Consider the following 20,761-nt stretch of genomic DNA (forward strand, 5'->3'; position numbering starts at 1 on the left):
TTTGAAAATCAAATGAGGGAGTTGGAAGAAAAACTGGGAAAAGAAAGGAGAGAGATGAAGGAAAAACATGAAAATGAAGTCAGCAGCTTAGTCAAGGAAATCCAAAAAAAATGCTGAAGAAAATAGCATGCTAAAAACCAGCTTAGGTCAAATGGATAAAACAGTTCAAAAAAGTCATTGAGGAGAAGAATGCTTTAAAAAGCAAAATTGGCCAGATGGAAAAAGAGATAAGAAAACTCTCTGAGGAGAACAAATCCTTCAGACAAAGAATAGAATTCAGGGAGGTTGATGAATTTAACAGAAATCAGGAATCAATACTTCAAAACCCAAAAAATGAAAAATTAGAAGAAAATGTGAAATATCTCATTGAAAAAGCAACTGGTATGGAAAACAGACTTAGGAAAGATAATTTAAAAATTATTGGAATACCTGAAAGTCATGATCAGGAAAAGAGCCTTGACATCATTTTCAAAGAATTACTACAGGAAAATTGCCCTGATATTCTAGAAGCAGAGGGCAAAATAGAAATGGAGAGAATCCACCGATCCCCCAGAGAAAGAGATCCCAAAAAACCAACCCCCAGGAATATTATAGCCAAGTTCCAGAACTCCCAAGTCAAAGAGAAAATATTACAAGCAGCCAGAGGACACAGTTCAAATATCGTGGAGCTGCAGTCAGGATCACACAGGACTTAGCAGCAGCTACATTGGAAGCTCATAGGGCTTGGAAGACAATATACCGGAAGGCAAGAGAGCTTAGAATGCAGCCAAGAATGAACTACCCAGCAAGGCTGAATGTCCTCTTCCAGGGAAAAAGATGGACTTTCAATGAACCAGGGGAATTTCAAAGGTTCCTTTTGGAATGGCCAGAGCTGAACAGAAGGTTTGATCTTCAGATACAGGACTCAGGTGAAGCATGGAGATTGAAGGAGAGGGGGGGAAATATGAGGGACTTAATGAGGATGAACTGCATGCATTCCTGCATAGAAAAATGACACTGATAATACTCATATCAACCTTCTCAGTTAATAGAGCAGGTAGAGAGAGCTTTTGTAGTTGAAGCACAGGAGAAAGCTGAATTTGAAGATAAAATATGGTGTAAAAATGGAGTCAATAGAAAAAAAGGGAAATGGAATGGGAGAAAGAAAAAGGAGAGGGGGAATAGTCCAAGATATTTCACATAAGATTTTTTTTTATTACAATGAGCTATTGCAATGATATGGAAGAGGGGAGGCAAGGGGGAATGAGGGAAGCTTTGCTCTCATCAGAGATGGCTAGGAGAGGAAACAGCAAATATACTCAATGGGGTATAGACATCTGGAGTAAGAAGGAGGGGGGGAGCAGGGGGAAGGGGTGGGGATGTGAATAAAGGAGGAGAGGATGGACCATGGGGGGAGAGTGGCCAGATATAACACATTTTCTTTCTTACTTCTTGCAAGGGGCTGGGAATGGAAGGCCTGCCCAGGACCACAGGGCCAGGTGGATTCTGGGCCTAAGGGGTGGTATGGGGGCTCAGGGCTTCTTGGCCCCAGGACCAGGGATCTGTCTGCTGTGCCATTCAGCGACCCTACAGCAGAGTCATAGTGAAAGGAGAGAGAAAATAGAGTACATGGTAGTGGAGAAATAAGAAAGGAGGGAGTTGTGATCAGCAATGGCAAAGGTGGAAAAATATGGAAATAACTTTTGTGATGGACTTATCATAAAGAATGAGATCCACCCATGACAGAGTTGTTGGTGTTGGAACAAAGACTCAAGCACATTTTTTTATTATGATTATTTGGGGGAGGGTGCAGGGTAAGTGGGCTGGATGGCCTGCCTGGGGCCACATAGCAGGGTGATCTTTGGGTGTCTGGGGCCGAATTTGGACCCAGGTGCTCCTGGCTCAAGGGCCAATGCTCTGTCTGCCACCCAGCCACCCCTACTATTATTACTATTTCATTTTATTTTGGGTCTTTTTTTCTTTCTTTTTTTTTGGGGGGGGGGTTTGCAGGGCAGTGGGGAACGGGTGGCTTGCATGTCACACGGCTGGGTGATTGTTGGGTTTACGAGGCTGGATATGGACTCGGGTGCTCATGGCTCCAGGGCTGGTGCTTCATCCATTGTGCCACCTGGCCATACCTACAATTATTACTATTATTATTTTTTTATTTTAATTTTTTCTCTCCCCTTTAGTTTTTTCGCCCAAACAAGTCTATCTATATTCATGGGGGAGGAGGGGTATTTTGTTTACTTGTAAACAAGAATATTTTATTAATGCAAAAAAAATTTGTACAAAATGAGAATAAAAAAGAAATTTAAAGGAAAAAAAAGAAATTTGAAAAAAAAAAAAAGAAAGAAAGAAATCTACTGAAATCCAGACAAACATCTACATGCATGAAGATGAAGTAAGCCAGTACAACAAAGAGTTGTACAAACACAGAGATCAAGTTTTTACCTACATACTGCCAGTAGTGGAAAACATTTCTGATCCATAGCAGATACTTAAGAGCTTGGAGATTGATGGAGTGGAAGAATAAGGCATCTGCTTTGTCTGTTTCCAGTTGACTGATGAAGGTCATTGTCATTCTGATGTTTTCAGGAAGATTTTCCTATTAATTTGGATGTAAAATAATAAATGCCAAGTTGCATTTCTCTTCCTTCAGACAAGGTTTTTTTAATATCCCACGTCCCAAGCACCTTTCCCGAACATACTGGTGAGGCTGTCAGTCTAACATTTCATCAGTTTCTTTAATTTTTCATGCTGGATTCTTATGTAGCAAAGGAAAAATAAGAATATGTTTAGTTCTAATTTAACTTTCTTTAGTCTCTAATAACTTTATTTAGTCTCAGTATTTGCACAGAATAAGTTTCGATAGAGGAATTTCTCTGGTACATATACAAGGGGGACTGATTTTGCAAGACAGTTGTGATCTTGATGGCTTTGAATGATATTTTTCAATATCACTTGGAAAAATCTTTATTAATGAGAAATTGTCTCTGGGACATGAAAGACAAGGTCTGCTTTCAGGAAAAGAGGTTGCTATATTATATCAATAAATTAGTACTCTATTTAATTTAGAATACTCTTCAATATTTACTACTTTCCCCATAAAGTGAAATATTGAAGATGTTTTTCCCAGTGTAAGCAAAAGAATCCATATCAGTCATAAAGTCCAAAAAGGATAGTGACCTATCAGAATCATCTTGAATGGAGATTAATACCTTTCTACTTCCTTTGACTGCTTTGATGAGAGAGTCCTAGGTGGAGAGAGCATAGGATTTAGTTATTGGACTTGGGTTCAAATCCTCATTCTGCCTCTGTGACCTTGGGGAAGTCAACATCACTTCTGGACTGTAGTTTTCCTCATTTGTAAAGTAAGTTTGTTGGATCAGATGATTTCTGAAGTTGCTTCCAACTCACAAACTGTGAGCCTAGAATTTATTGTCAGTCGTCTGGTGTTAAGAGTAAGAGCTGAAAAAAAAAAACCAAAATACATTTTTTCAGCATAATAGATTGTCTTTGCTTTTGTTAGTTTTAAGGAATTTCTTTGTGTACTTTGAAAGAATTTCATCAAAGAAACAAAAGATTGCCAAAGTAATGTTACTCAAGGCTTTGTATGTGGGGAATCAGACCATTAAGAAGTCATGGTGGGTCAGCTAGCAAACTGGGAGAGTGAGCACTGACTAGATTCTCAAACTTTTTATTCTTTGGGTTTCAAAGTACTGAGGAACCTCTCTAAGAACTCTTGTGTCTTATCTATAGATATTTACTGTATCAGAAGTTAAAATGCCTTAGTGAAAATAGCTTTGATCTTGCAATCTCCCTCTAAAGGAGGTCTTGGACACTTTGAAAACTATTTTCACTTTAACAGATGAGGAAAATGAGGAACAGGTGCTTCAAATGACTGATCCAAAATCTTTCTGCTAATTAGGGACAGAGCTAAGACTAGAACCTGTTCTATCCCAGTACTTAATCTATGACCCTAGATGAAGAAACAGTGAGTCTCTCCCCAGAATTCCCCAAGAAGGTGACCATCTTGTTGGGGAAGAACATTCACGCTGTGGAGAGACTATTACTTGGGAAGAGTCAGAACAACACACGGGACTTATGAGATTTAGTGCTACCCACTACAAAAGTGCCATCAGAGGACTATTTATAGCCCAGCTAACCCCAGGACCTCCCACAGCTCTTGGGGAGAGGTGACAGCTGTTGGACAGTGTTCTTTCAGATGCTCTTCTACACCACTGCTTCTGCCCTATCACCATCTGTTCAGCTCTAGCCATGCTGATGGCAGAGAGACGGAGAAGAGGCCCTAAGTCCCTGGGCAGCCTCATTAGAGGAGAAGGTACTATAGTAGATAAGGCACTGGACTTGAAATCAGAAAGACCTATATCCAGAGCCAGCTGGGTGACCTTGTACAAGTCACTTAACTTCTCTGAGTTTTAGTTTGCTCATCTGCAAAATACTGAGGCTGGACTGGGTAGCCTCAAAGGTATCCTACCAGCTCTTAAGCCATGATTCTCTAAAATAACATCTTTCATTGCATGCCTAGAGAAATGCCCTGGGAAGCTCTCTTCTGCTTATTGGAAGAAAGGAATCTGTAATAAATTAGTCATTAAGTTAATAGGACCAGACAGTTTGGTGAGTTAGTGAAGTAGGTGGATGTAACCTCTCTCATTTTTATAGGGTTTTTAAAAGACTGTCCTCTTAACAGTCATGATAGATATTTAATAGTATAAATATATATGCCTCTAGTGAAGAAACTGAAGCAGAGAGCAATCAGTTGACTTGCCCATGATCCTACAATTAGCTATCAGAGCCACAATACATGCTCTTATATTCTAAACTCTTTTTTTTTAACCTTCTTCTACGTGTTTTGTCCCCTAGAGGCAAAGAGACGATGAGCTCACCAGCAAACCTCATTGAGCAGAGATTTCAGTGCCATGGACCCCTTTGGTAATCTGATGAAGCTTGTGTATCTCTTCTTAATATCATATTTTCAGTTGCAGAAAATCAAATACAGAGGATTACCAAGGAAACCAATTTTTTGAAATCTCTTTTGCAAAATCATTTTTTAAAGCTCACAGATATCAAGTTCAAACAAACAAACAAACAAACAAAACCAACCACCAAAGAAAAGAACAACTCATTCAGAAATCTGGCCCAGTTCTTTTTGTAGGATTGAAACCTTCATTTAAGGATGTTCTGTAGAACCAGGAGTATGATGAGCTAATATGTACATCCACTATGTTTAGATCTTAGTGATCTTGCATGGTAGCTACTAGTGCATGCACTCGTTGAAAGAAAAGTTTGGCGCCGTTTTCTTATGTTTTAATGGTATATGCCCATCCTCTTAGTTGATCTCTGTATAATGCATTTATATAATATACTTTAGATGTCCTGTGGTAGACCTTGTTTTAGTGGCTGACAAGATCAGAATAAAATTGTCTCTATTGCAGGTTGGTGGGTTAAAATCATCTTCCCAGAGTTCAGGGTTAACTGTGTCTTTGATGTTGTCCTGGAAATGAAAGTCAAGATTTGGGTGGAGTCAGGGAAAGCCACTGCCCCAGCTCCATAATTGTTCTTTCTTTCTCTCAGTCTTTACTTCTTCCTACTTCTTTGCTTAACCTCCTATTTGCCATTTTCTCCCACCTTTTCTAACTTCTTTCTAATTCTCTTTCCTTTCTATTTCTTCATGACTAACACCCCATTCTGAGAATTTTACTATGGATCCTTTCTTTACTTGTGCAAATGGACAATTCGGCAACAAAGAGAATAAAAGATACACAATTGAAATTGCTGTGTTTAATTTTTGAAATGGTAATAAAATCAAGTTGGGCATAGCTTGGTGATATGGTGGGTATAGATGTGAGCCTGGAGTTAGGAAGGCCTGAATAGAAATCCAACTTTCATTGTATGACCTTAGACAAGTTACTTAACCTCTGTTTGCCTCAGTTTTTTTTTCACATAAAATGGGAATAGTAATATTACCTAACTCCTGGGATTACTATAGAAATCAAATGAGAAAATATCTGTAGAATAGTGGGCACTATATTAATGTTAGTTATTATTATTATTATTATTATTATTATTATTACTTTTATTAGCAAAAAAGGTAACCTTTCATCTCACAAGTTGCTTAAAATATCAGGTGTCCTTTTTTGAGGGAAAGGGGAATAAGAATGAAGATTTGTATTTAGCATGTGAATGTTTACTGCAAGACTTTCCCTGTATTTGTCCATGATATTTTAAGCTGAATTACTTGCCCATGATGGTATGCTGCCTCGTAAATTGAGCTGTCTCTCTTGGCTTCATTGTACACTACCCAAAATACACACTTAGGTGTGATTGAGTTCAGCTGAAATAACTACTGGAAAGGAGTATGATTGCAGTAATTAGGTGGGTGAAAAAGACTTTTTCATTGTATGCCAAAATCCTGCCCTCCCTGGGAATGTGAATGCTAACATGCTGTTTTTGCTCTGTTCCTTCATGCTGTCCTGGATTCAGAGAGAGGTAAATGATATTCTTTTTTATTTTCCATCCTCGGTGTTTATTTGTCTGGCAATGCTCACTTGCTTTCTCCATAAAGTCACACCATGGTCACAATCATCTTTGTCTCCTAAAAGCAGGACATTGTTGGTTTTCCTCCCATGCTGTCTTTGTATGTGTCCCATTGTCAACCAGTATATGGAAAAATAAATGCTTCAGGGGATCTTCTGTCTCCATAGTATTTTAGCCGATTTGGCAGTGTTGAACAGAATGATTAAGTATGTAGAGGAACTTGCTAATTCATGCTAATGACTAGGAGAATCCAATTAATATGTTAGTGAACAAACATGGTAGAAATGCTTAGGCAGTGCACTGTCATGTAGCAAAATCTTTCTTGCTAGAAATCTTATGGTTAATACTTCAGACAGAAAGTAAATCCTCTGAGATTATAATTTAAAGTGAGGCAGTCTTGGCCAAGGACTCTTGCTACTTATCCCTTTGTTAACCTAAGAGTTCAGATAAGATAGTCTAAAGCAAGGTATTTGAAAATCTTTCTCCCTGATCCTCCTTCCCCTTTTCCTCTCCCCTTCCCCCTTTCTCTTTCCCCTCCTTTGCTCTTCCTCCTCCCCTATTCTTTCCCTTCCAACTTCCCTCCTTCCCTCATTTCTCCATCTTTCTCTTCTTTTCCCCTCTAATTTTCTCCCTTTTCCCATTTCTTCTATGAAAAGTTTAGTTTTCTTTAAAACCAGAGCCATTAAGGCACTGATATGTTTTCTTGCAAGTGAGTATTTCATTTGGCATTGCATATTAGCCAGCCCCTTGGGCTGTGTTGTTCATTAGCTTCTTTGGTACCATTTAGAATCCAGAGAAATTGATAAATTACTGTAAACTCCATGCCATGGGCCCAGGACCAAATCTGGCCACCTGGTTTTGTACGTTCAGAAAGCAAAGAATGTTTTTTGCATTTTTAAATAGAATAAAAATTTATTTACAAATTTAAGGCCCATCTTAACCCACATCAAAAATAGTAGTTTACTGATTCCTGGTAAGACTATTCCAGATTTATTGAAAAATAGGATCTCTCTCTCTCTCTCTCTCTCTCTCTCTCTCTCTCTCTCTCTCTTTCTCTCTATTTCTCTTTCTGTCCCCATCTCTCTGTTTCCATCTGTCTGTCTCTCTGTGTCTATCTGTGACTGTCTCTGTTTCTCTTTCTGTGTGTGCCTCTATCTCTCTATGTATCTCTGTGTTTCTGTCTCCATCTTTCTCTGTCTCTCCTTGTGGATGGGGAGAGAAATGGGAATGATCAGGTTTATTTTTAAGTTTAGTTGTAATCTTCAAGGTTATTTTCTTTCCTCTAATTTGTAATATATCACACTTTAGATCCCACATAAGAGATTTTGCAATGAAACTGAGCTACTCATACAGTAACTATCCTAGAATGATGGAATTTCCCTGATATTATGCTGTGCTTCTATCATCTTTCTGCCAGTATCCTTTGCTTTGAATTTTAAAGCTCTATAGTTCTGATAGGACTGAAAGGAAAAGGCATAAACTTGTGTACAGTTTCTGGAAAGGAAGGGAGTTTGAAAACTTGACCATTTTTTAATCAGTTCTTGGTGGAGCTCTATCCTGAAGAGGCGAGAGAGTGGTTCTTTGGCAATTATCACAATTATCTTAATATCATGTCCTTCCTTTCAGGAGCAGAGGTTTCTTAAGTCAGAGATGACAACCTCAGCTCAGACTTGGTAGTCAGGCTAGCTAGTGTACAATTCACTTAGCTTTAATTGTTCTAATTAGGACAGAGTTGGCATTAAATCACCATGTTCTCTCTTTCCTCCCACCTGAGCCTCCTTGAGTATTTCCAGGTGGTAGGATCTTTAATCTTCCATTTACATATTTCAGACACTGAAAATGCTTCAATGGAAATTTACTTAGCTTAATGTATATTCACCAAGGTGACCCCACAGGGTCCCATCTTACTCTGTAAAGCTGTGATCCCTTTTCTGGGCTTGCAGACAAGAAAACACAATTGTGAAACCTTAGAACAGAAAACTGAACTTTGAGAATTGTTGTAGTGTACATTTAGCATATATTCTGTGGGATAAGATTTTTAAAAACAAGAAAACAAAGACACTCTTATGTGTTTGAAGAAGGTGGGAGCCAAATGTTGGAGAATAAAATCTCCACCCCTGCTGTTGGTGGAAAATTTTACAAACAAAGAGGAGGAGGAGCAAGCAGAACACTCTTAGGGAAAAGATGAAAATTGCTTACTCCAGTAGCATTCACTGCATTCATGATAAAAAAAAACTGCTCTCTGAGGTGAATATTCATTTCTCATAAGCATTACTGCCTATATGGGCCCATTACTACCTAGCTTTGGTGCTGCATCTGCATGTATAATCCATACATAGTTTTTGCCCTTAAGAAGTTAACTTCATTTTTATTCCTATTTCTGAAATAAAGCATTCTAGAGAGATCATTACATTCTCCTTTATTATGACTTCTTCCCCATCCCCCTTATATATTTTGCTGGCATCTTATTAAGTGATAGGGAGATGGGAAAGGGTAGAGTTGTGGGACACATTAGAAATGCAATGATTACATTGCATCCCTAAATTTTTCCCATTTCTCTAAATCAAATATTGCTTCTCAACAGTGCTGAAGTCCTTTAGTCTTTAGACTAATTAGGTACAATTGGTCACATGAAAGACTTGTGCCCAAGTTTTTTTGTTCTAAGTCCCTCTTTAGATCACATCATGGGGCCAACTATAAGTAAAATTGCCACTGTGGCACAAGATTGACAGTTCTAAAGAGGTCAACGCATATCTAAATTGAACTTAACTATTATAAAACCTGTGATTTAGTATTAAAAATGCCCTAGTTTTTAGTCAGTATGCTTTTTTTATCAAGTGCCTCCTATGTTGCAGACATTGTGTTATATGGCTGAAGAATAAAGAGGAAAAATGAAACATTACTGCCCTCAATTCTACCACTTTTTAAAAAGATCATCCTTTGATTAACTACTTTCCTCCTCCTTGCTGCCTTTCTATTCCTAACAGGCACAATGACTAGATGCTGGACCCAGAATAAGGAAAATCTGAATTCCAATCTTGCCTCCCTTACTAAGCTCCATGACCTTAGGCAATTCATTCAATATCTATTTGTCTCAGTTTTCTCATAATTAAAACAAGAATATTCTAACAGTATCTACTTCTCAGGGCGTTATGAAAATCAAATGAGATAAGATTTGTAAAGCAGAGGATATGGTACACAATTGGTGCTTAATAAATGCTTGTTTTCTTTCTTCTATTTCTTTTCATCCATACCACTTCCAGCTCATTTCCTCTTTATCATGTAATCTAAAAGCTGAAGACTAATGGTTACATGGTGCTTTTTTTCCTCATTACTCTGCCTATGTCCTCTCATACAGAATTACATCTTTGCTTTCAAGTCAAGTCACCAAGTATTTCTTAAATGCCTAATGTGATGTTAAAAAAAATTTTGAGAGATCAAGTTTCTGGGTAAATTTAAATCCATCATTTTAACAACATCTAGAAAGCAGTCCACAAAAACAGTCATTGTTGGTTATGAATATCATGAACTTTTGATATTTATAAAGTCTTTTGAAAAAGGAATGAAAGTCAATTCTGATTAGTCAACAAGAGAAGGAATATTATTACAAAATGTAATTACAAAATATACCCATTAGTCTAAACTTAGAAATTTCTTTTATTTGCTCTGGGTAAATATTTAAGAGAGATATCCCACACAGGTTGATTTCTGGATGAGGAAGGAGAAAAGGGGGAAACCTTGATCCTGATTGAATAATTTTGTTAAATATGAGAGAAATATTCAATTATTACATTACTATGTGTTACACACTGTGTTAAACTGGGGACGATGAGAGAGACAAAGACAATTCCTGCTTTCAAGGAGTTCATAGTTTAATGGGGTAGACAACATGCAAACTACCATGTACAAACAAGATGATATATGGACTAAATTGGAAATAATCAATAGAGGGAAGGCACTAGAATTATGAAGGATCAGGAAAGGTATCTTGTAGAAGGTAAGATTTTAGTTGATTAGTCTCTGGATAGTATGTAGGAGGGGACCGTGTGTAAGAATACCAGAAAGGCAGAAGGGGACCAGGTTGTAAAGAATGATGAATGCCAAACAGAGAATTTTCTATTTGATTCTAGAGATGATAGACAACTCTTGCAATATATTGAGGTCAGGCCTGCACTTAAGGAAGATAAATTTGATAGCTGAATGGAGGATGGGCTGAAATAGGGGACAGACTTGAAACATGAAGAACATCCAGCAGGCTAATATAATAGTTCTAGTCCTTCATTCTCTACTCTTTTATCATATTTTGCTTGATGATCTCATGAACATCCAGCAGGCTAATATAATAGTTCTAGACCTTCATTCTCTACTCTTTTATCATATTTTGCTTGATGGTCTCACTGACTCCTATGGATTCAATCATCATCTCTACTAGCATGAGATGATAAGAGATCACACCAGAATGATAAAAGCATCAGAGGAGAGAAGAAGGCATGTTAAGGTTACAAAAAATGTTATAAAGGCCAAAATCAAGAAAACTTAACAATGCATTAGATAAGGAAGTGAGAAAAAGTGAAGAGTTGAGAATGATATCAAGGTTTTCAGCCTAGGTGATTAGGAGGATGGTGGTACCCTTGATAATAAAAGGGAAATTCAGAAGAAAAGAGAGTTTGAGAAGAAAGACAAAAAAGTTCAGTTTTAGGCATTTTGATTTTAAGAGATGTGAAACTAAAGTTTTAGGAGAGAGATTGGAGCTTGATAAGTAGATCTGAGCATAGAGATGATGATTGAATCTAAAAGAGGTGCTGATGAGGCCACCATACCAAATAATATAAGACACAAAGAAGACCTAGGATAGAGCCCTGAGGTATACCCAATATTAGTGGATTTGACTAAATGAAAATCCAGCAAAGACCACCAAAGAGCAGGAACAATCTCACAGGTTAAGGGAGCAGCAGGTTAGAGTATGTCATGGAAATCTAGAGAAAGGAAAATGTTAAGGATAAAAGAGTAGTTGGCAGTGTCAGAGGCTGCAGAGAGATCAAGAAAGATGAGCATTAAGAAAAACTCCATTAGATTTTGCAATTAGATCATTGGTAACTTTAGAGAGAACAGTTTTGGTTGAATGGTGAGCTCAGAAGCCAAATTGTAGAGAAAAAAAGTCTTAAGAAAGGGTGAGAGGAAAGAAAATGAAAGCATTGATTATAGATGACCTCAAGGAGATAAAGCACACAAGGGAAGAGATATGGACAGTAGCTAATAGAGATGGATAGATTAAATAAAGGGGTTTTTTGAGGATAGGGAAAATGTGGACCTGTTTATAGACAATAGCAGAGCAGTCAGCAGAAAGTCAGAGAGTAAATTTAAGAAAGATTTGGGATAATAGAGGAAGTGATTTTAAAAATCACTTCCTCTATGGAAATTTTCCTACTTTATTGCTATCTATTGCTGAATGTTTTCTTGCTATTCCATACACATGCCATTCTTATTAACACTAATCTTTTCTGTACTTATATGTTCACTTATATACTGAAGGCTTTTTTTAAAAAGTCTTTTGTTCTTTCATTTCATTTCTCTTTTCCTTGTCTATGGTGTGAATTCCATAAGGTAGAGATTAATATGCTCTATTGCTTTTTAAATTGCATCCCCTCATATCTATTTCAGATTAATACTGCATTTAAGCAAATAGTAGACCTCAGCCAAGGTTGAAAGAGGAATCAGAACCATGGGGAATGAGGACAAGTTCCTTGAATTGACCTTTGAAAATGTCATTTTTTTTTTAATAAAACACTTCATCCAATCTTGGTCCCTACCTTCTATAAAAACCAATTGCAGCACTTCACCAGTGAAGTAAAGGATTTAATTACTTTCAAAATATCTGAAGAATCTACCCCCATCCCTTAAATTAGGACATTTTTATAAGACTGAAATGATGTTTGAATCATTTTCTGCTGTGCTATTGGGGAAACTTGGCTTTAGGCAATAGCACCATGGACAGCAGAGTCATTCCTGAGGAGAAGATTGTGATAGGCAAGGAAGATACTCAAGGAAATGTTTATTCTTTTAGCAGTTTATTTGGGGAAGAAAAGTAAAATACAGAATAACTGAAGTGATTTTAAAAGCTATGAGGATGGAAACGATACCCTCTAAAATGTCCTTAAAAAACAATAGATTAGAATTTTGGAGTAAGTAGAGTTTATTTACAATTCATTTGCTCATTTCCTGTGCAGATGCCAACTTTTTTGAGAGTATTAAATTCCTTTTATGGAAATTAATTATGTTGAATTATATTATTATAATAGATTATTACACTGGATTAAAATGATCTCTAAGATCTCATCCAGTTCAAATACTCTATATATGGAAATGGACCAAAGAAATACATAGATTAATGTTTGTTTTTATTACATACCCATATCCATTCCAGTATTCTTTGAAAAACTTTGAAAGGCTTTATCTTGAACCTTGGTCATGAGACAGTTAGAGAACAAAGGCAGAAAAGACCCTTTTAAGCTTACAAGTTAAATGTGCATACAAAATTTCAGAATGCTATTCACTGATGACAAAGTAACACTTTGAGAAATATTTACAGTTTGTGAGTCAAATAGATATGATTTCTATGAGACTAAAGACCCTTGGTTATAAGTTTGCATCAAAAGATTTCATCTGTCAAGAAAAAGTTATATGACCTGTAATGCTGTCCATGAACAGAACAAAAAGATCTCCTTTGGGAGAAGAATTTGAGGGAAAACCATGAGCATAGTCCCAAGATGAGGAGGGATAGATGTATAGTTAGACAAATGAACCAAATCAACTTTAGATATTGCTTAATGAACTGAAATAGAAAGTTTCAGTTGTCAAAACCCCCTTTACTGTTTATGAAGAAAATACACTAAATTTTCATTGGTTTTTAGGGAACAGATGAATGAGAGCCTACACTATGGAGACCATAAAAAGGAAGCCATAGAGGTTTCATTGCCTCTTTTTATATAGTTGTTGCTCTAGTCATAGAGTCTCTCAAAGTAAAACTGAAGAGTGGCCCTTGGCATATTAATCCACTGTTGCTAGAGATGTGAATTGATCTAACCATTCTAGAAAGCAATTTGGAATCAGGCCTCAAAAGTTACTAATTGCTGAATATTTTTTGACCCCAGGAATACCACCACCTGACTTTTCCCCTCAAAAGAGATTAAAAAATATGTACAAAAACATTTACAGTAACTCTTTTTTGTGGTGTCAAAGAACTGGAAACTAAGGGGGAAGCCTATTCTTTGGGGAGAAATGGGTTGAGAAATGTGGCTTATGAATGGAATGGAATACTTTTGTTCAGTAAGAAATGATAATAAGAAGCTGTTTCAGAGAAACTTGAGATGCCTTGTATAAACCATTGCAGAGTGAAATAAGGAGGGTCCAGGAGAACACAATAACCACAATAATATAAAAAATGAACAGTTTTTAAAAACCTAACTGAACACCATGACTAGCTGTAATCAAAGAATAGATGATAAAAGATGCTATCTACCACCTTACAGAGTTGAGAGTCTCAATAACCAGAATAAGACATACATTTATGGAGACAACCAATACAGGAATTTATTTTGGTTCACTATATATACTTGCTTTAAAAAAGCTTTGAGCTTTTTCCTGCTTATACTACATGATTGAGTGACCACTGGGCATTGAGAAATCAGTTTTAATTGTTTATTTTTAAGGGACTTTAAAGGAAATAATAAATTCCTCTTAAATGTTTTTCTGAAATCTTTTAATAATCTACTGATTTAATCACAAATTAATATAATTTAAATCTGTCCTTCTAGTTTAATCTATTACTAAATGTGCTTGCTATTTAATGATAGAGAACAAAAGTCTAGAGCTAAAGAATAAATTTTGTACAAAGGTAAATGGTAAAAATTTAGGCCTTATTTTAAGAAATTCAGTTGAGAGTTTTTTGGATTCTATTCTGAATAATAATTGATTGGGATCAGCCATATGTTTTCACACTCTAGGAGGAAGCTAGTCAATTAGTCTAAATTTTGAAAATTCACACTTGTGACCTAACTGTCTAGCTTTCTGCAAATCCACATATTCTGGGTTTGCAACTATTTTAGGTAGTAGTTCAGTTTTCTGTTTAGTTGAAATTAATAGACACATGCAAATGTTTTAACCTTCAGGATGACAGAAAATGAAAACCAGTTTTCTTGAGGAAAGGAGTTAGGGGGCAGCTAGGTGGCTCAGTGGATAAAGCACCGGCCCTGGAGTCAGGAGGACCTGGGTTCAAATCCGGTGTCAATCACTTAATAATTGTCTAGCTGTGTGGCCTTGGGTAAGCCACTTAACCCCATTTACCTTGCAAAAACCTTAAAAAAAAAAAAAGGAGTTAAATTCCCTGAGATATATGAGCTCCCTCACTATTTTTAAGCCAATGGATCTGTTTTAGCCTTCTCAGTATATTTTCCTTTCACCTAGGAGGGAATATAGAAAATTGAGACTGAAATTTTGTCATACTCTCCCAAATTGAAGCATGTGACTGCTGATTTTTTTTCTTTTGGGAAGGGGCAAATTCCAGATGGTTATATTTTAAACATTAATCATGTTTCCCTGAGGAAGAGAAAAATTAAGATTAGTAAAAGAAATGACTCCAAAGGGATGCCATATGTAAGAATGAAGGGCATAAGAGCTGTGATAGCTTTGATCTATCACTTATTGAACAGATACTGTTCCAGGAAATTTTATCCTCAGTTGTATAACTTTGCTATTATTGCATTTGTAAGCTTGCCAGCAATAATGGTGAGGAAAATGAAATGGAAATCTTGTATCTTTTCTGCTTCTCCATGTTTCATATATGAGGTTTGTTAGAAATTGAATATCCTTCTATAGAATAACAGTATCAAAAGCAGGCATGGATCAGGGGCAGGATCAGCTTTGAATTCCCACCTAGCACAATGCTTTGCATGTACTAATTTTATAGTTGTCTAGTAAATACTTGTTAAATCATTAAAATATAGCAAAATTTTTTCAAATTCAATCTCTTCCAACCCAGGTCTCTTTTAATGAAAGATTTCTGCTAAAATCATAAGAATAATTAGCAAAAGGAGATATAGCATGTCATATAGAAGACTGGGCTAGTGGAATGAATATGAAATGAATTCAGATCTTGATCTGATTCATACTAGCCTCATGACCATTCACAAATCATTCAACCTTTCAGTATTCTCACTCATTGTTGAAGAAGAGTTGAGATAGGAGTTTTCACATTGGAAGCTCTCAGTACCAATGAAATTAGCAAGAATTATTTGTATTACAAATATTTAAATTTCTAAGTTCTTAAAAATAGTTTATTCAATTAAGTAAATAAAACATGCCCCCTGCCCCGGGCAGTTAGTCTTCTTAAACATCATTTTCTTAAAAAATAATTTGTTGGGGCTAGGTGGCACAGTAGATAGAGCACCGGCCCTGGAGTCAGGAGGACCTGAGTTCAGATTTGACCTCAGACACTTAATTACCTAGCTGTGTGACCTTGGACAAGCCACTTAGCCCCATTGCCTTAAATAAAAGAAAAATTTGTAAAGTCTCATAAGATTACAAAAGAAATCAATTCCACTAAAATGCAGTCATCAAAACATTTTCTTTAAAAAAAGTTCATAGAAGTCAGGTTAAAAATTGCTTGGTTGGATAGTGAAAGAAGCCTTGATTGGTGGTGAAAGACATGGGTTTATAATACCTTTGGTTCTCCCACTAACCAACTTTAAGACCTTGAGGGGCAGCTAGATGGCACAAGACATAAAGCTCTGACTCTGAAGTCAAGAGGACCTAAGTTCAAATCCAGTGTCAGATGCTTACTAGCTGTGTGACTTTGGGCAAGTCCCTTAATCCTGATGGTTTCACATGCAGAGCCATCTCCAGTGGTCCTGATTCATATCTTGTCACTAGACCTAGATGACTCCAAAGGAGAAAGTGAGGCTGGTGACCTAGCACAGTATCCCCCCCCCCACTTAAATACAATTCATGTGTTTGTCGTGGCATCAGCTCCCTGATTTCATGGTCTTCTTCAAAAATGAAGGACAAACATCATTATCATATGATCTTGGGCAATTCATCTAACCTAGTCCTGGGCCTTAGACTCCTAAATAGACCAGGTCATTTGTGAGATGGGTCTCCCCAATCCCCCACCCTTCCTATGCCCATATACTTTAACATTCTGTGATTTCTGTAATCCTCTGAATGTTCATTATCTCCAGGAAAATCTCAAGAAGTCTAGATCAGAGGAGAGCATTAGGAACTGCTCTTTGGTTGTGATAGTGCTAGAAGCTGCTATTTAGCTAATCAATAATAATAAGTATTTATTGAGGATCTATCATGTGTTGAGGTTAATATTAAATGTTCTGAGGAGAAAGACATACAGTAGATGGTTACCACCCTCAAAAAGTTTATAATTTACTTGGAGAATTATGTAATTTTAGAACAAGAAAGGATCTATTGTAAAGTCATAGATCATCTGGTTCAGTTTCCTTATTTTACACATAAAAAAATTGGAGTCCAAAGGAATTTCATAATTCATTCACCCAGCTAGTTAGTAGCCAAGACTTTTGATTCTCAGTCTGAAATTATTTATTTCTTTATCACTATCTCCTAGAGAAGGTTAACATAGAGCAAGCAATGGAAAACAGAATATAATTGACAAATTGTGCTGCAAATATTTTAATATTATGGAAGCTCATAGGTAAGAGAAATGATTGAGGGTTGGAATTGTCATGGCTTTAAAGAATAAATGGGGGGGGGGGAGGCTAGGTGGCGCAGTGGATAGAGCACCGGCCCTCAAGTCAGGAGTACCTGAGTTCAAATACAGCCTCAGGCAATTAATAATTACCTAGCTGTGTGGGCTTGGACAAGCCACTTAACCCCATTGCCTTGCTAAAACTAAAAAAAAAAAAAAAAAAAAAAAACACGAATGAATGGACTGGATTTACAAAGGAACAGCATGAGCAGGGATGGATAACTTTTTTTAAAAAGAGCAACCCAGTCTATTTCTGAGAAACAGAGTGGTGATGGTGCAGATTGTGGAGGCGTTTAGATGCTAAGCATAGCTTAGACAGTGACTATGTGACCCTGTTTGTCTCAGCTCCTTCAACTATAAATGGAATTGTTGTGGAGGAACAAATCAGAGAATATTTAGAATGTACTAATTAATTAGCACATTATACAGCACATATAAGTACTATATAATCATTTTCTAGGAAACCATTAGAAGATCTTACATTCTGGAAGGTCAGAGAGTAATGGAGCTTATTGGGGGGGGGGGGGGGGGGGAATAAGAACTGAACTTACTAGTACAAAGAAAAGGACTTTGGAGCTGTTGAAAAAACTTGAGATTCTCTTTAGAGTTAGTCTTACCAAAGCAGAATAGGTACAACTGACTGAGGTTTACATTTAAAGGAGGTTGGCCCAAGTCCTTTGAAAAACTTGGAAAAGTAACAAAAATTTTGCCCGCATTTATTCACAGCTTTCAAAATGCCACCTCCCTGACCCCTTGAACATGCCACACTCTGTCATGTTCCAAGGATGGTTTAGCTCTGAAATACATGTACCTTTTTATCAATGAGACTCGTGTCCATGGTCCAAATCATGACCAACTTAATAGCAATGGCAAACTTCAGATCCTCATAAAGAGCCCTTTTCCTTTAATATTATAGCTATGATAATTTTCATTTTTAATTTTTGGTTCATTTCTAATTTTGGATCGCAAAAAAGATCAACAGGTTATTTTCTTTTAATAGAATTAAGTTTTATTCAGATTGTGACTATGACCTAGTATAATGACATATTCAAAGGAATCACTCTGCTATAGAGCATATGAAGTTTAAGAAAACTAACTGCCCAAGGCAGGGGGCTTGTTTTATTTGCTTAATTGAATAAACTATTTTTAAGAACTTAGATTTAGATGAGGTTGTATAAAGGTAGCCATTCTATAGGTGAGATTTGCATAAAAGTGGCTATTCTGTAGATGACATTTGCATAAAGCAAATGTTTTAGCTTTTAGTTTCTGTAAAAAGATAGTATTAAACTATGATCTTTTAATTGCTAGTCTGAAGAGTGTATAGTAGAAATTAAATTGTATGATTTTCTCCTGCCACTGAAATGGCCTGGTTGGCATTGCCTTAATCAGTAAAGCAGATGCTAAAACATAGCTTCAGCCTCCTTCTCATCAGAACATCTGAGTCAAGCACACACAGTCTAAGGCAGCCTCATTTGCTGGGAGATCTTTTCAGCAAGAGGAGTATTTGTCAAACTGCAGTCCCCTGGGAGACTTGTGGGGGGGTTGTTCTCTGTCCCTGTTGTATGCTGTGATTTCCAGTCGGCATCCTAGAACAACTGGACATCTCCCTTCTCCATTTCTGCTGAGTTTTAAGCCCTGATCATTGTTGTTTTGTTTCATCCACACTGGCTTGTCTGTCTCATCACTCATGCAAATTCATGTGCAAGTCTGTTTCTTCTGTTTAATGATCCTATCTTTGCCTACATTAAGTAGATGCCTGTTTTTAATTTCAATCTTCATTTATTCCCAGTCGTTAGTGGTTGTAAGTTCAGTGGCTTTGCTGTGCAGGAAGGTGCCATAATTTGATTCTTAAATCTCCTTTCTAATGGGATTCCTCAGACTGTCCCTCTGCTTCAAGGAGCCAGTTAAAAAATGCTATTTTTTCTAACCAATACATACATTCTGTTCACTAATGACTCAGACGTGCTGGGCGCTTGCTCCATTAACCCATAAAGTTGGCATCATTGGTAAAGAATTACAGTCTAATCTATCAATAAATTTTGTTTGTGCAGAGATTTTGCTTATGTAGCAAGAGATAAGGACACAAGAATTTTGAAATGTCACGTATTTCGATGTGACACGCCAGCAAAGGCCATAGCCACAAGTCTTCACGAAATCTGTTCTAAGGTAAGTTTATATCAATTAATTCACCACATCACCAATCCAACAAATATTTTTGAAGTATCTGCTGTGTACAGCATCAAGTGTCATTGAGACAAAGGTGAAATTTTAAATTTTAAATTTCTTACTGCTATCAAGGAGCTTGCACTCTACTAGTAGACCATATAGGCACTATCCTTCAAGATTTGCACCAAGCCACAGAAAGGACATAAGGAAAAAAGTGGCTGGAGGAGGTTCCTCAGATTGATCCAATCAGTCCAAATCCCTGGAGAGTCCCTCCTGCCCCCATCTGCCTCCATAGTGTCCCTAGAAGCTGAGTAGGTCTCAACTAGTCCCCCTTTTCTGTCCCTAGAAATGTCCTTTACAGCCTCCCTTATAGGTAGTCCTCCCACCTCTCCTTGAGAAGTCCCAATTTGGTAAGCTAGCCAGTAGGATAGATGAGCAACTCTCATCATTATGCTCCCCATTATAGAAATTAAACTAAAATCTGCTCCTTGCACCTTATGCCCATTATTCTGTAGCTTCAAAGTATCTAGCCTTTTTGATATGAGATGTCATAAGTTCCCCTCAAATCTTTTCCAACAGATTGAACCTCCCCAATTCCTTCATCCCTCTCAAATGTGATCTGGTTTCAAGTTTCCTTATAAGCCTGTGCACTTATCACTAGACATACTCCAGCCTATCAATGACCCTCTTAAAGTGTGGTACCTAGAACTGACACCACATCTAGTCTGAGCAATGCGGTGGACAGCAGGACAAAGAGAAGAATGTCTTAACAGCTTGACTCATTCTCCTGTTTTAGAAGTTGTGTCACACCAGTGGTTTATATTCTGTTCATGGCCAACTATTATGCCCAAGTTTTTTTCATGAATTCATTTCATGCCAAGTTTCCCTTCTCTTCTCCTGGATGATCTCTAAGGCTGGTACCATTAACTTAGATTAGGCCTAGAGAAGACAAGGGCATTTTAGGCATAAGTTGGTAAAATAATTTTAATCCAAAGATTCTTTGGATCAGTAGGATGTGGGAGTAATAGCACTGCTCAGATCCGTGCTTATAGGCAATGTCCTGTTGGCAAATACTTTAATGAGGTTTTCTTTAGGTAAGATTTGCATAAAGGTGGCCATTCTGTAGATGAGGTTGTATAAAGGTAGCCATTCTATAGGTGAGATTTGCAAAAAGGTGGCTATTCTATAGATGACATTTGCATAAAGGTGGCCATTCTATAAGTGAGGCTGCATAAAGGTGGCCATTCTACAGGTGATGCTGTAGATCATTAGTCATATGAACTA

At 37.1% G+C, this 20,761-nt stretch overlaps 2 protein-coding genes across 17 annotated transcripts in view; one reads left to right on the top strand and one right to left on the bottom strand.

Moving 5' to 3' along the window:
• APBB2 (amyloid beta precursor protein binding family B member 2) overlaps positions 1-20,761 on the top strand; it is a 419,679-nt gene that overhangs the window by 381,975 nt on the left and 16,943 nt on the right. For 15 of the 16 annotated variants that reach the window (XM_074229546.1, XM_074229547.1, XM_074229545.1 and 12 more), the window contains one exon: positions 19,363-19,477. In XM_074229546.1, coding sequence (XP_074085647.1) covers positions 19,363-19,477 — 115 coding nt within the window. Of the gene's footprint in view, positions 1-2,040; positions 6,493-19,362; positions 19,478-20,761 lie in introns of those variants that run through there. The other variant, XM_074229561.1, reaches the window with a different exon arrangement.
• Positions 2,327-20,761, bottom strand: part of NSUN7 (NOP2/Sun RNA methyltransferase family member 7) — a 258,982-nt gene continuing 240,547 nt past the window's right edge. The window contains exons 12-13 of the mRNA XM_074229568.1: positions 3,201-3,450; positions 2,327-2,746 (exon numbers count right to left, since the gene is read on the bottom strand). Coding sequence (XP_074085669.1) covers positions 3,424-3,450 — 27 coding nt within the window. The 3' untranslated portion in view covers positions 2,327-2,746; positions 3,201-3,423. The remainder of the gene's footprint in view (positions 2,747-3,200; positions 3,451-20,761) is intronic.

This window comes from Macrotis lagotis, chromosome 3 (genome assembly GCF_037893015.1).
Source record: "Macrotis lagotis isolate mMagLag1 chromosome 3, bilby.v1.9.chrom.fasta, whole genome shotgun sequence".
NCBI classification, from domain to species: domain Eukaryota; kingdom Metazoa; phylum Chordata; class Mammalia; order Peramelemorphia; family Peramelidae; genus Macrotis; species Macrotis lagotis.